The 15892-nt window shown below is 40.5% G+C and overlaps 1 protein-coding gene across 2 annotated transcripts in view; it reads right to left on the minus strand.

Annotated features, from left to right (window-relative positions):
• TMEM94 (transmembrane protein 94) overlaps positions 1–15892 on the minus strand; it is a 2655014-nt gene that overhangs the window by 1984712 nt on the left and 654410 nt on the right. For both annotated transcript variants that reach the window (XM_044084945.1, XM_044084944.1), the window contains exon 6: positions 11010–11212. In XM_044084945.1, the coding sequence (XP_043940880.1) occupies positions 11010–11212 (203 nt within the window). The remainder of the gene's footprint in view (positions 1–11009; positions 11213–15892) is intronic.

Consider the following 15892-nt stretch of genomic DNA (forward strand, 5'->3'; position numbering starts at 1 on the left):
GCGTCTTCTGCGTGGAGACATGCGTGAGTGGGTGTACCTTCGTTGAAGGTTGTGTGTTAGGGCTGGCAACTCGGTACGGAAAAATCAACTGCCAATCATTAGCGGACCGGAGCTCCGCTGTGGTGACCCCTAACCGGAAAAAGCCGAAAGAGACAACAACAAGAGTCCTTATCAGAAGATTCATAGTCAAGCTCAGTCCTAGGCCTCTTAGAAAGGGGGGGGGGGGGTGACTACCCCTGATTAGAGTAATAAGATATTCAGCCATTTTGATCATTTGTTTTTTTAGGCATAGGGGCCTGAACATGTGGTCTGGGTGTCGTTTTTTTAGACATAGATAGAGATTTAGGCTTTAGAATAGAAGGTGGAGTTGGTTTAATATGCAAGTCTGTAGGCCTGAAAACACCCTCAGAAGCCAGTGTCTGCACAGCGGCTCCAGACCATTTCAAGGTAGAGACATCCGTGGGTTCCATAGGTGAAGCATCTCGTGGCATACCGGACTCTGAATGGGTCTCAGTAGAGGCCTGCGAGTCAGTAGTGGGTATCAGAGGCTGTGAAAGCGCCTCACTGAGTACCAGTGAAATGGCGACTGGCTTAAAAGAAGTGTCATCAGCAGTTTTGGACCTCAACGGCCTGTGAAATCTGTATCCTAGGAACACTATACTTAAAACCCATTTGTCCTAGGTAATGTGTTCCCAGTTCTTTGCATGAAGTTCAATCTTTCCCCCAAAAAAGGCAGTTAGCTGAGAAGTGCTTGGAAGTTTTAAAAAGAAGTCATAGAGACAGTTTACCACAGGGGGGAGTTTTATTACTCCCAGATTTGGAAGTGGACGCCCCCCACTGCTTAGTCCTGTGCGTCCCCTGGGACTGAAGCCTGGGTGCTCTGCTGGATCTGGGTTTGGACTTACAAGTTCTGGAAGAGGCAGGAAAGGACAAATTCTTAGAAGGGCAATGCCTACTAAATCTTGGAGGTTGTACTTGTAAAAAAATCTTTAACAGTTTGCATAGATTTAGCTTTTTTCCTCCATTTTTTTAAGAACTACTTCTGCCCTGTTGCCAAACAGGCGGTCCTGATTTAAGGGAGCATCCAGTAATTTTGCTTTAACATGATCTGGCAAGGATTGCTCCTTAAGCCAAGCATGCCTTCTAAGTACAGACCCAGTTACCGCTGCCCTGCAAGATGCCTCTAGTAAATCAAAACCACATTGCAATGTATGTTTACCCACTTGTTCAGCAGAATGCATTAAATCCTGTAAATCCTTACTTTCAGCACAATCAGGAAACAACATAATTTTCTGTTTAAGCAATCCAATAATATGCAGCTGATACTTTAACATATGATACTGGCAATTCAAGGCCCTAATGGCCAAAGTTGCAGAAGTGTATACCTTCTTAGCCCATCTATCCAGAGCCCTGGAGTCTCTATCAGATGGGGGTAGGATTTTTGGCAGAAGTAGCTTTAATGCCCTTGGGTCCCTGTTAAATGGTTTCAGGATCCGCAATAAGATTTTTGAAAAGGAACTTGTGAGAGTCAGGAACCCTGTAATATCTATCAGGTTTTCTGGAAGCAGGAGGTAAAGAGTCAGTGGCCATGCTAGATTCCGAAAAGGCATCATCAACAATGTCCAGTACAGGAGGTATAGCTAAAGGCCTGTGCTGGGGCAGGAGTAAGAAATCCCTAAGCTTCTTTTTAGAATCAGAAAAATCCTGACTTTGCCAATGAAAATGCTCCCTAAGAGTATGCAAGGTTTCACCAAAAGAGAAATCTTCTGGGGGGCAGAGAAAAGAGAGTCCTCAGCATCAGAATCCTCATAGGTAGATAAGGGTAAATCCTGGTCATCAGAGGAAACAGAAATTTCAGAATCCTGGTCAGAGGAATCATAAGCAAACTCAGTCCTAGGTCTCTTAGAGGGGGAAGGTTGGCTTCACCTGATTAAAGTAATAAGATCATCAGTCATTCTTATCATTCATTTTTTTAGAAACAGAGGCCTGACTATGTGGTTTGGGCATCAGTTTTCTAGGCATGGTTCGAGTTTTAGGCCTTGAAGAAGATGGCATCAGTTTAATATGCAAATCAGTAGGCCAGAATACACCCTCAGAAGCCGGTGCCTGCACAGCGGCTCCGGACCCATCCAAGGTAGAGACATTCGCAGGTTCCACAGTTGAAGCATCTTGTGGCATACTGAACTCTGAATGGGTCTAAGTAGAGGCCTGCGAATCTGAAGTAGCAAGTATCAGGGGCTGCAAAAACGCCTCACTGAGTCAAACTGGGCGGCCTCTCTGTCTTTGTCTTTTTTCAGAATGTCGGTAGTCGATTGGCTTACCGAAGACATATCAGGATACTTGAACTGAGCACCAAAATATTTAGAAGTGCAAATATACCAACGACAGATAGTTCGTTGTTTAAATAAGGCACAAAACCGACAGTGAGGTACGTTATGGTCAGGGCCTATGCAAGGAATACAGTACGAATGAAAACCTTTATGAGGTATTTGCTTTCCACAAGAAATGCAATTATTTACTTTTACTGACATCAGATTAGAGCAAGAAAAAGTTTCCCCAATGGGGTACTTAGCTTTTAGTTGAAGACTTCGGTTCTGAAACTTAAAAAGCGAAAATTTCAGGAGTCGGACGACCGGCACTTGCGAACTGCTTCTGCTTCAGGCACTGCATGGCAAGAAAGACTGATGTAATGACATCGGCTACATGTTTTACACCCCTGATGACCTGACATCACAGAAGAAGAGACAGCAACTGAGCAACCGACGTAGGACCCAAGACTTTGTTAATCAGGCCGACTGAGGACTGCTGCAAGCAGATAACCCAAATGTAATGACTGCAACAATGAAACACGAAGAACATCTGATAATGCATAAATTTGGCCCTGAAATGTAGATATTTTCTGCAAGACTCCCTTATAGGGATGTGCAGATAGGCTTCAAGTCTAGGGTGACTAACCAAGCATCCTTGGCTAGCATAGGTAGAAGCTGTTGCAGGGTGAGTATTTTGAATTCTGGTACCACCAGGAAGATGTTGATGACAGAAAGATCCAAGACTGGGCACCAAGAGCCGTCTTTTCTGGGTACCAGGAAAATTCTGGAATAGAATCCTTGACCTATATGTTCCACCGGAACCGGTTGAACAGCTCTGATAGACAGCAGGGATAGGACTTGGTTTTGTGCCTCTGCTCACTGCTTTGGAGGAAGATCTGGGAACCCTTTTTGGGGTTGGCAGAGAGTGGAAGTAGAATTTGTAACCCTGGGATACAATGTTGAGGACCCATCGGTCTTTGGTGATGGACATCCAGTTTTTTGCATGAAGGGCACGTTTTCCTAGGGGTACAAGCGGCTGAGCAGAGGTGGGAAGTGGAGTAGAGAAGTCATTGTGAGGTCTTACTGTAGGGAGGTAGCTTAGCACTCCCTGCTTTGGGGGTGGGGGCACTCCATTGCTTAGATATCATACCCCGAGACTGTAGTCTGGGTGGTCTGTTTCCTCTGGGTCTAGTTTGAGATGGTCTGGAGGGGACTGGAAAGGACCAGTGTTTCGAGGGGCAATGCCTACTGAATCTAGGAGGCTGCACTTGTAAGAATTCTTTAACTGTCTGCATAGATTTAGCTTTTCATTCCATCTTTTTAAGAACCTCTTCTGCTTTGGTGACAAACAGACTGTCCTTGTTCAAAGGAGCGTCTAATAACTTTGATTTGACATGGTCTGGCAAGGTCTGCTCCTTAAGCCAAGCATGTCTTCTCAGTAGAGAACCAGTGACTGCTGCCCTGCAAGATGCTTCTAGGGCATCAAAGCCACACTGCAATGTATGCTTGCTGACTTGGCTTTCAGAATGCACAAGTTCCTTCAATTCTTTATTTTCTGCACAGCCTGTAAAGGTAGCTACTTTTTGCTTAATAAGTTCCATATTATGTTGCTGATACTTCAGAATGTGTAACTGACAATTCAAGGCCTTAATGGCGAGAGTTGCAGAAGTATATACTTTCTTACCCCATTTGTCCAAAGCTCTGGAATCCCTGTCCGAAGGGGAGGGATTCTTTGCTGTAGTTGCCTTGATACCTTTAGGCCCCTGGGATATTATCTCTTGGTCAGCAGTAGGATTTTTGAAAAGGAATTTATGAGAGTCAGGTACACTGTAGTACCTGTCTGGTTTCCTAGGAGCAGGGGGTAAAGTGTCAGGAGTAAGACTGAATTCCATAAAGACATCATCAACACCTTCCAGGACTGGGGGTATTGCTAAAGGACTATGTTATGGCAAGTCTAGAAATTTTCCGAGTCTCTTTTTGGACTGAGGATAGTCTTGGCATTCTCAACTCTCTTAAAGCATGTAAGGTTTCACCAAAAGAAAAAATCCTCTGGAGGTGAGGCAAGGGAATGGATTCCTCTGCATCTGAATCCTCATAAGCAGATAAGGGCATGTCTTCATAGTCAGAAACCTCAGAGTCGTCGGACTCTTGGTCTGTTAAAGCTGCTGGGGACTAATCTCTTTTTCTCTTAGCAGGGGAAGGCTGACTTCCCCCTAATCAGAATAATAAGGCCTTCTGCCATTTTAAGCATTTTATGTTGTGGCAAGGGAACAGGAGCATGCGCTTTGGTCGTCGGTTTTCTAGGCGTAGCGTGTACTCTTGGCCTTGGAAACTCAGTAGTTTTAGACAGAAATGAAATTGTCGGTTTGTGTCAAACATCGGTAGTGCGAAGAACTTTCTCAGAAGCCGGTGCCTGCTCAGCAGCTCCGGATCCATCCAATGTAGAGACATCCGCAGGTTCCATAGGTAAAGAAGAGTCTCGCGGCATACTGGCCTCCGAACAGGTCTCGGTAGAGGCCTGCAAATCCACTGAAGCGGGCATCATGGGCTGCGAAAGCACCTCACTGAGTACCAGCATACTGGCGACTAGCTTAACGGAAGCATCGGCAGCTTTAAACCATTGCGGTCTGTCTCTGTCTTTATCCTTACGTTTTTTCAGAATATTGGTAGTCGGATGGCTTATCGAAGCCATTTTGGAATATGGAGATCGAGAACGAAAGTATTTAGAGACAATAAGGGCCCGACAACGACTGTGGTTCGAGCAATGAATAAGGCACAAAACCGACAGTGAGGTATGGCATGGTCTGGGCCTAAATAGATGGCGCAGTAAGAATGAAAATCTCTGTGTGGTATTTGCTTTCCACAGGCAAGACAATTGTTAACTTTTTCTGACATTGGTTAGAGCAAGGAAAAAGGATCCCCAACGGGGTATTTAGCTTTAGAAGACCAGGATGATTCAATTCGTAAACGAAAACTCAGATAGTGGCCGACCGGCACTCGTGCGAACTGCTTCTGCTTCGGACTTCTCGGCAAGAAAGACTCACGTCGGCTGCCTGTTTTTATACCCCTGACGACTTGACGTCAGTCCTGGATGGACAGCAACCGACGCAGAAATACTAAGTGTCTGGTATTCGGGCCGACTGAGGGCTACCTGTAGGGAGATGTGTGATGACTGCAGCAGTGAAACACGGAGAACATGTGTCCTTGACGTCTAAAAGCACATCAAGTCTCCTCTTGACAGATATTTCACTGTACTGCAATGTGACCATGTATGACTCAAGAAAAAGGTGGCTTGGATACAAGATTTAGCATGGATCCAGGGTCAAGCCAGATCTGGTCCTGCCCTTCAAGCCTCTTCTGTCAAACTGCACTCTGCATGCCATTGCTTCTATTACTGTACTGGCCCCAAAACAATGGCAGCCACTTCCTCCTGAATGAAATGAAGTACCTTTACTTCACAAACATCTGATCAAAGTCACTCAACCTAAAGTGTTATGCAGCTTACTACACATTACAGCTCTAAACCCACTACACATATAATCTAATCCACTTTATCATTTTACAGGTCTCTGTGGGCTTTCCTCAACTAGCAACTACTACTCATATCTTCACTACTTCTACATCTCCTGCTTTAACCCTTTTCTGCCTTTTCCAATTCCGGTTATATATACTGTAAATATATCTGGTTTGTTACATCTATGTATATATTGCTTATCAGATTGTCTATTCTCATGCATAAAAGCAAACCACTGTTATTTGTGCACTGTACATTGTTTTGTTGCATAATGATGTAACCTGGGCTGAACCTTTAATTGGTCATTATTTGATCAGTGCTCTATCCCTGTAAACAAATTTAAATAAACTAAAACAAAAGGTCCTGTATCTTTTCTAGGTACCAAAAAAAAAAGGAATAAAATTGTTGTGTTTCACTGATCTGCTGCAAACTCATGAATGAGACTGAGAAGCTGTTGCACTTGCTTCCTGACACTTTCTGATGAGGTGACATCTGCCAATGGAAGACACTGGCACTGTGGTCTGTACCTAAATGGGATAGAATGAATCATTTTCTAATGATCTCTCTTAGCCACTTCATTTGGGATATTTAGCACCACCAAGAAAAACTGTGAAGAGAAACTTCCATTGACAGCTTCTAAGAGCATGAGACAGAATGGGAGTTAAGAACAGCAGAAGCCCCAGTCACGGGGCTTCAGGGGCCCTGAAAAATAAAAAAAAAATCACATCCTTCAAACCAGCAACATTGCTGGGGTCTTGATGACAAAGATAGTGTAGCTCCCGCTTCCTGCTGCTGACTCCATAGGGTGAGCTAAAAAAGTGTTTTTTGATGATTACTTTTGAGCCCTGAAGGAAGGAAGGGGTGGGGGATGAAAGTCATCTATGCAACTAAAAGAAAATGCCATTTCGCCTCCATATTCCAGAGGCACTGACAAATTTCAGAAGAAACAAAAAGTCCCATAAACACTACATCTATATAATCACTTGACTTGATCTCCGGGAATGTGGCAAAACACAGCTAGGAGTGTCTTAGCAGCATTAAATGAAAATGGGACCATGAGGTAGCTGACCACAGGTACCAGACTGCTAGGCCTCTCGAAGGATCAGTCAGGTATTCCCTTCAGCATTATGCAAAATTTCATCCAAAAATTCCCTTTAAAAACAATGCATTTGCGCAAGATAAAAATGCCCTGTGATACAATGGAGAAGACTTAAGGATCTGCTTCCAAAGCCTTTCCAGATTACTGTAGTGTTCATCTGGGAGATGAAGAGATGAGACAACGTATGGTTCCCTCTGCATGACAACTGAAGACATTCACATCTAACTTTGGGGTCTTCACCTAGGCAGCACAGGATGACAGTTTGTTCAATTTATTTATGCATGGTTAGTGTCAGGATTACCACAGGCTGCTTTTACTGCATAACCAACATTACATACCAAAGAAAGGGTGACCCAAGAATATGACTTATGAAAAACAGGAAACCTTCAGCCAGAGGTGTAGCTAGCAAGCTATTTGAGCACCTGGTATAGGTTCCAAATCTGGTTCCCCCTCAACTTTAAGTAGAGTAGCAAAAAATAAAGTCCATTCCCTCATCTGGTAACTCCTGACTGGAAACCAGATCTGTTCTTTTACATTTAACCTACTTAACTCACAACTAAGGAGCAAATAAAAATTTTGTTCACGAACTTATGCTTCTGACATATGGAGCAGTAATACATTTCAGTTTTGACTACAAAGGCAAAACCTGTTTTTCCTTTCTGAAATCAGTAATGCACTTAAGACCAATTGGCATGTGCTGATTGCACCCCTTAACACTTTGTGCCCAGCATAAATACCTCACCATAGCTATGCTTCTACCAGTCTTATTTGCAAGCAGGTACTTCCCTAGAAAGCCAATTACCCCTCCATGACCTGCAACACTTTACTTAACATAAGGTAGTCTACATCTTGGGAGAAAACACAGAAATGTCTTTTTCATCATCTTCCACAGAAGATAAACATGTTGAGACGGTGAGTCTTTGTTTCTACTTATTACAATACCTGGAGAATGTTCCATATTTAAAGATAACAGCCTTTTTAAGAAGAGTCATCTGCAACAAAAGGAACCCTATCTCTTTTAAAACTTGCAATGAAACAAAAATTAGGTCATTTGCTCGATGCACCCATGCCAAGAAAGCAAAATGTTGGGACCACTGAAGTTGCCATCCCCAAAATCAGACAAGTGAACAAGGTCTGTGTCAGCCTGATTTGATTTGATCCAATACTAGATGGATAGGCAATGGACCCAACACCTGCCCACCAGGAGGGTCAACCAACATCAGAGAAGCAAGCATTAGGAGGCAAAGAAGCCAACACTGGAGACCATGGAACAGCCACTGCAGGGGAAAAGAGAGAAGCCTGCCAATCTCTGTGCCCCTACAGGGAAACAAACCTGCCTAATAGAGGACAATATCAAAGAACATTGGGAATTTAGTACCAATAATGGCTATATATCAGTTCTCTGAATGGCACTCTGGCATCTGAAGTGAAAAACTATGCTATCACTAGAACCAGGAAAATGTGGCCTCTCAACTCAGATACACTCTTTTCTCTTTGAAAGAATCAAAAGAGGTGAGAGAAACTGTCTGCTTAAACTGATCTCAAAAATTAAGGTGCTGGGCAGCAAGAACTGCCCAAAAGCAAGAATAGGTGCCCAGTATAGATAAACATGCAGCACTCTAAAGATATGGTAGATCTTGATAAAGAAATCAGAAAAATGCATCTTGGAACACTCCATGCAACATAATCCCAAAGATTAAAGAGCTCAACTAGAAATGCTTTTTAAGGTGTCTGCCCTTGAAGGAGCACCCCACCCTCGACTGGTAATTGTACAGTCCTTCCTACAAATCTATGCCCCTTCAGCTCTTCAAATGATGAGCAACAACAACAAAAACTTTGGCTTTACTACAGAAAGCAGAGTGGTACTTCATGTGAAGAGCAAAAAAAGAAAAATTAAATAAAGGGACTTTCATTACTTCTGTACCAATCGGCTTCCTACTGACGCTCTCCTCAACTATTCAACTGAAAAAAAAAACAAAGCACAAACAAAAGTACCTTTCTGTGCAGGCAGTTCAGTACTGACAGGAGAAAAATATTAAAAAGAATGTACTCAATACAGACAGGAAATGTGCTCTAATACTTTGTGCCAAAGGCAGCTGCCCCACTTCATCTTATAACTGCTGTGCTTCTGATATGTAGAGGTTAAGGTTAATTTACAGTGCTCAATCTAATGTAATGCATAGACATTCATTAGCTTTAAAAGGAGGATACTGCATATGGGGTACAAGCAATTAAATGTTAATGAACCAGCTACAGTGATAAGCAGGCCATAGGTAGTGCCCACTTTCAATAAAAACCTCAAGGATTATACCACATTTACTATCTGTGTGCGATTCTTAAGTCTCCTAACATATATATAAACTTATAAAATGTATTCTCTCTCTCTCTCTCTCTATATATATATATATATATATATATATATATATATATATATACATATACATATATACATACACACACACACACACACACATATAGATATATATATATATATATATATGCACACACACACACACACAGATCTACTTCTATTCGCTGACAGCCCATTTCACTGAAACCCATTTGGTTGACAGCTCATTTCATTGACAAACATTCTAGGTGGGGGGCTGCACCCCCCACCCCCCCAATGTGGGGGGCTGTGCCCCCCACCCCCCAACTATATATAACAACTCCACAGTCGCACAACAGTGGGGAGGGGGGCAAAACCCAGGTTTTTGCCTTGAATACTTTTGTCAATGAAATGAGCTTTTCAACCAAATGGGTTTCAGTGAAATGGGCTGTCAGCGAATAGAAGTAGACCCATACACACACACACATACATACATATATGGAAACACTTTATAATCTCGAAATACTAAAATGTCGAATTTCAGTATCTCGAAACTATAAAGTCGAAGTCTGAAAATAGAAAAAGTTTATAATCGCAAATTCGAATATCTCGAATTCGCGGTTATGGCTTTACGCTACGTAATGTCTGGGATTGTATGTGGATGGTGTGTGGTGCCATGTGTGGATTTAGGTGTTATGACAGGTAAGTGAGTGTTTTGTAAGGGTTTTGGGTGGGAGTTTGAGTGTATGTGAGTGTGCTGATGTGTGATGTGTGCGTGAGGGACTGTAGAATGTGTGCTGATATGTGTGATGTGTGTGTGAGGGACTGTAGAATGTGTGTGTTTGCTTTTGTTTACTGTTTGTGTGATCTCGGAGTTAGTATATATAAGTGTGTGTGGGTGCAAGGGGGCTAGGTTATTTGTGTTGTAGATTTGTGGATGTGTGTCGTTTTATTTATGTTGTGATGTGGGTGTTGTGGTATATGTGTGGTCTGGTGTGTGCTGTGTTTTAGGTGTTTTGAATTTTGCGGTTTTGGTGTTTCGGTGTTGTGTGGATTCGATTTCATGGTCTTGAAGAACTGAAATTCGAGATTTCAGTATGTCGAGATTATGAAGTGAATCCATATATATATATATATATATATATATATATATATATATATGTGTGTGTGTGCGCATCACACACATTTTTTATGTACCAAGTCCGAGATCCCAGTACACTGGGAAAAAGGGCAAATTTCCCCGCAATGTACTGTGACCTGCATTCAAACCATTCGAAGTTCCAAAATTTGATCATATGCATATGACCCCAACCATATGAATTTCAAAGTTTTAAAACTTCGATAATCTGCTAGGGACCCCTCTGTATATATGTGTGTATGTATATGTATATATATATATGTATATATATATATATATATATACACACACACACACACACACATAATTCCACTTAAGTAAAACTCTACACAGAACATGCTGTTCATAACATTCTCTAACAACCTTACAACTTAGCAAACAATATCCCTAAGAAAGGGAAAAAAAAGAATCATTAAAATGGACCACTCCTGCATGAAAAGCCAAGTGCATGAACCCCATTATTTTATTTAGCAAATGCCTCTGCATTATTTCCTTTCAGTTTAAATATAGCTTCACAGAATATTCAACATATACACTAATCAGGGCTACAATTCAATCATTCTGTTCACGTGCAAATAACTCTACAAAGGCAACCAAAACAATAAATGTGGATTAATTACCTTAATGCCTCGTAAGGACACAAAGGACTCCTGCCCTGGACGGAGGGCAATAATATCTCCTTCGACAAGAAGGCTAACAGGCAGGTTGACCAAACGTCCATCTCTGTAAGCCCAATGCAAGGACCAGGCCGGAGCAATAGGCATGAAGAGATCAGGATAGAGCGAGTCCAACCATTTCAGCTCATGACCTTCTTTCAGTGCCTCTGGGAACAAAGTGAAAGATGCCTGAGGTTTGCAGCAATTTACACAATGATTTCAAGTTAGCACTCGTAATAACGAGCTGTATGAACTGTACAGTTAATTTGTTTCATTCACAAATTCAATTATATGCTAAATATAAACATTAAAAAAACACTAGTCATCACTGCTGTGGCACAAACGCTAAGCGTTCTAAGTAATTGCATTTATCAAGGAATCTAGTTTTAATTTACTCCAGATGGACACTAGACTTAATGAGAACTACTGCTTACAGTACTGTGAACTTATGTGTATAACAAACATGACTCTGTGCAAGTCTTACCACGGCCAGTGACCAATACCTAATGGCATTGCCTTCTTAAATGGGGAACATTATAACATTGACACACACAAAATATGACAACTCCTACAGCAACAACTGGATAGTACCAACAGACTTTAATACAGGGATGGGAGGTGGGGGTGCTACTGATATGTTGAAATAAAAATTACCTAGGAAATATAAAAGTCTATGTTACCCACCACATGCCTCAAAAATCATGTACCAAACTGTTAGCTGTCTACTATAAACTGCCCACTTTCAGTACAAACTTGGGGAAAAACACAGACTGTGCATTTAGATTAAACAGAAAACAGATAGTAAACACACTTGATACAAGAGAAAAAATGAACACTGAGCAACTGGTACAGATGACAAGAGATTATTATATATGGAACATTCAGAGTATGAGACAGAGTCAATACTTATATGTGTTTACATCTGCAAGAAAATAAGTAAAAAAAATCTGGAAAGGACATATCATACATTGAAAATAAAATCCAAAATGGCAAATTATTTTATTAAAGAAAACATACCTAGCACACCAGCAAACCCCGCAGTTTCTGGGGACCCCAATCAAAGCAAGTTTTCTTATTTTAATATTTGGTTATATGTTTGTCAAACAAACAAAAGCTAATACAACAATAATGCATAATTAATAAACCAGATGGGTAATAACTCCTCATAGGACGAAAAATTCTAACAATTTGTATTACTTCTTTAAAATTCAAAGATATCTCTGGTTGTAGTCACTGCACCTTGTCAAGTAGAAAGATTCATAATTTCATTAATGTTTTATAAGTGACAATAGTACCCTTGAGTTAATTAAATCATGATGGTGGGCATTTTTTCCACTAAAGCAGACATCATAGTTGGTGTAAGAGTCTTACGATACACATAGATGCATGGGGCTCCCCCAGTCCCCCTTAACTTTGTGGAGGGCCCACAACAGCTGCCACTGGTTGAGGAAAAAGAAGGAAAAATCATTTTCTGATTATACACTTTATCCTAATAAGGGTCGTGATATGATCCTGTTAGGATAAATGTGGTAATCAGTAAATAACATGACTGAAGTAAGCACTAAGAGAACTGCAACCTACAGAAACTAATCTCAGTGCTTCCCGGGAACTTTAAGACCATATATTTTGGGATTGTCTTATAAATACTGGCAGAACACCAGATACCATTACTCTCAATTTCTTTTTCAAGAATTCTGGGCAAGTCCAAACATAATGACAGAATAAAGGCTTAGAATCAGGAATGATTTTATTTAAATATTACTTTACTTCACTTAAAAAGTTATTGTAACATATTGTGTATCAACATGCATTTTCTCAACAATAGGAAGCATGGCACTCTAATGTCAAGCATTAATGACTGACTGTAAACCTGAATAATTTAGCAGCAAATCGAAAATATACAAGGCCAGAGTACCAAATATGAGACAGAATCATGGATATCCTCTGAAATCAGGGCCAGTAAGCATTATTCCTCAATGAAGTAAATAAGAGTCACTTATCCCTACTGTCATTTGATGGCTGCTATGCAACAGTCACAGATTTGGTGTGGCAGTACTAGCATTGCACAATGTACTCCTATTTGCTAAAATCAACATAGAGCTAGTATTGCTATGGCTTACGCTTTTGTATGTGTGTGGGGGTGGATTTCAGTGAAGCTGGTTACTTGTTTTCTTTCACTTTCTATCACAAACATTATCAGCATTATCATTATGTTTTGTATGGGGTGGTGTTTGCAATACATTTAATAGTACATAGCTGGCCATAATTTCATTCACTTACTACTGCAAACACAGACCTCACACATGTTAGGTGGCTATCTTTGTAGGCTTGGCAGATGCCAAATGCATGTGAAAGCAACTGCTTAATGTCACAGTGGTGCTGCTAGTACTACTGCCATGTAATAGTAAATTGCTCTAATTGAGTTCTTAGCTGTGACTTTTTCTATTTAGAGTCTGCATACGCACTCCTTATGTGCTTTATCCATATGTTCTGGTTTTGTCCTACACTGTAAAAAAACAGGCTGCAAGTGAATTAACATTCCTCCACAGAGAGTGTGATAGACCTGGTTGTAACAGCACTCTGTGCATGTGTGTGAGTGTTTAAAAAAATATCACTGATTTTTATTTGTGGACACGCACAGCAATGTCAGGCATTTTTAGAAACTCTTCTGGGTAGCAATAAAACATGCCATTAACAAATAAATACCCCTTTAAAAATTAAGGCAAAAAAATGCATCATAAAACATTTAGAAGTTTATAGCTTCTTGGGGTTTGGAGGCGCTAATACACAGACTGCATAAATGGATTTTGATATAAACTTAATGATGGTCTCTGAAAAGCAGCCTTGATCAAAGGTGTGTACAGGTTTCTACAGTTTGTGTGGGGGATGGGAATGGTGTGGTCATTACTTTAGTTTTACTTACACTCAAAATCCGGAGGTATACACAAGCACAGAATATCATTATAGTTTGTGTTGGGGATGGAGACGGTGTGCTCACTGTTTCATTAACTTCTCCAATGGACACCCAGAGGTGTGCAAAGAAAGTCACTATAGCTGGTGCAGTGGCAAATTGGAATACATTACTGTGATCATTATTTTTTTTCACTTTCCTCACAGTCGTACATCAGGCACACATATAGGTGTCTGCCTTTACAGGGCAGGATGAGGAGGCATGTGGTGTTTACATATGTTAGCAACTATTTAAAATACATGACCGTGGCCATTTCTGCCTTTGCTCTAATCCTACTCTAACACTTGAGGGATGCACAGATGGTGACTTTTTGGGGGGAGGTAGGGAGGCAGGCAGTATTTCCAGGTAAGGTTTATGTATCCTATCAAACATTTGTCTTGTTAGTTTAATGTGAACTGCTGTTTTGTCAGCTCTGAATGTTAAGCCTTGGACACAACCTACATCTATTGTGAAAGAAACAAATACTGAATTTCTTCACTTAACCATGATTTTTGTTCAGGCCACCACTGGAACAAAAGGTTGGGAAAATACTCTAAATGTACCTCAGAGCATCTATAACTCTGTTGCATCTGGGGGACAGCACCACCTTAATTCATTTATTTCCTACACAGTTAATAGTATATTGTCTTGGCCAGATAATGTATGTTGAAAAAATACAAAGAAAAGTAAAGATAAACAGCAACAATGAACATCTTCCTTTAGTCATGTTTTTGTTCAGGCCATCACTGGCTGAAAAAAGGTGTTTAAAACAAATCTCTAACATGTATTATAAAACCTTTAGAAAAGCCATGGCTTCTGAAAAACAAAAAGAAGAGTAAGGCAACATGTGAGAATGGAAATAAATAGATCTGTATGGTGTAGGGAGAGCCTGAGATGGGAGGAAAATGAAATTTCACTGGAGGATATGTGCAGGTATGAAACAGTAAGCAGTGAGGGGGTGCACTGTAGCCTTTCACCTTGGGTATCATTTCACTTAAGGCCAGGCCTGTACATAGGGCTGTTCTAATGTATTATTATTGCAATTAAATGTCAGTAATTGTGAATTTATTTATTTTATTTTACATTTGTTGACCGGGATAGTCTAACTGGATTTATGCCCATTTTCATAAGAGTCCCGGGGAGATAAGCTCCAAGAGATTACTTGACTACTAACATACAGGTATTAGTTGTTATACAGTTAAATACTACAAATTTTAAACAGTTCAGGAATCTTCACAGTTTATACAAAAACATGTTACAAGCATTAGATAAGATATTTTATACTTTATGTACAAGACTTTATTAGTAACTAGAAAGTAATTGTTAACAAATGCATACTTCAAGTTTCAACAGTTCAGCAATGCTCACAGTTTAAACAATACTTGCTGCCTGCCTTAGGTAGGATGCATTAGAATTATATGCAGAAGAATTTAACTATGTATTTTAAATTATCTCTATTAGGATAAGATATGTTTTTGCCGAGGATAGGCCTTGATCCAAAAAGAGACCGATAGAGCAGGAATTAGGTCTTAAGAGAGAATATTTGGGATACAGTATGAGATTAGTCTGGATTTGTACAGGGACATAACCAATGGGTTTTAAGACAGAGTTTCAGATTGTGTTTGAAAAGTGTAAATGAAGACAGTGATGTAAGTTCATGGGGGTGTTGGTTCCAATACTTTCCAACTGCATTTGAGAACAGAGAATCTCCTGCCATGTTATTAGATTTACATGTTGATACAAGCAGTTTATTAGACGAGCGTAAAGTTGAAAGGTTCTTATATTTGGTAATGAGACCAGCAAGTATTGGGTATTGGTAGGTTGGAAAAGGGTTTTGTGTGCAATGGTGAGTTGTTTAAAGTTAATCTGATTCAGAAGCTCTAACCAGCCTAATTGT

Source organism: Protopterus annectens, chromosome 10.part0 (assembly GCF_019279795.1).
Source record: "Protopterus annectens isolate FY-2018-M chromosome 10.part0, PAN1.0, whole genome shotgun sequence".
Lineage (NCBI taxonomy): Eukaryota > Metazoa > Chordata > Ceratodontiformes > Protopteridae > Protopterus > Protopterus annectens.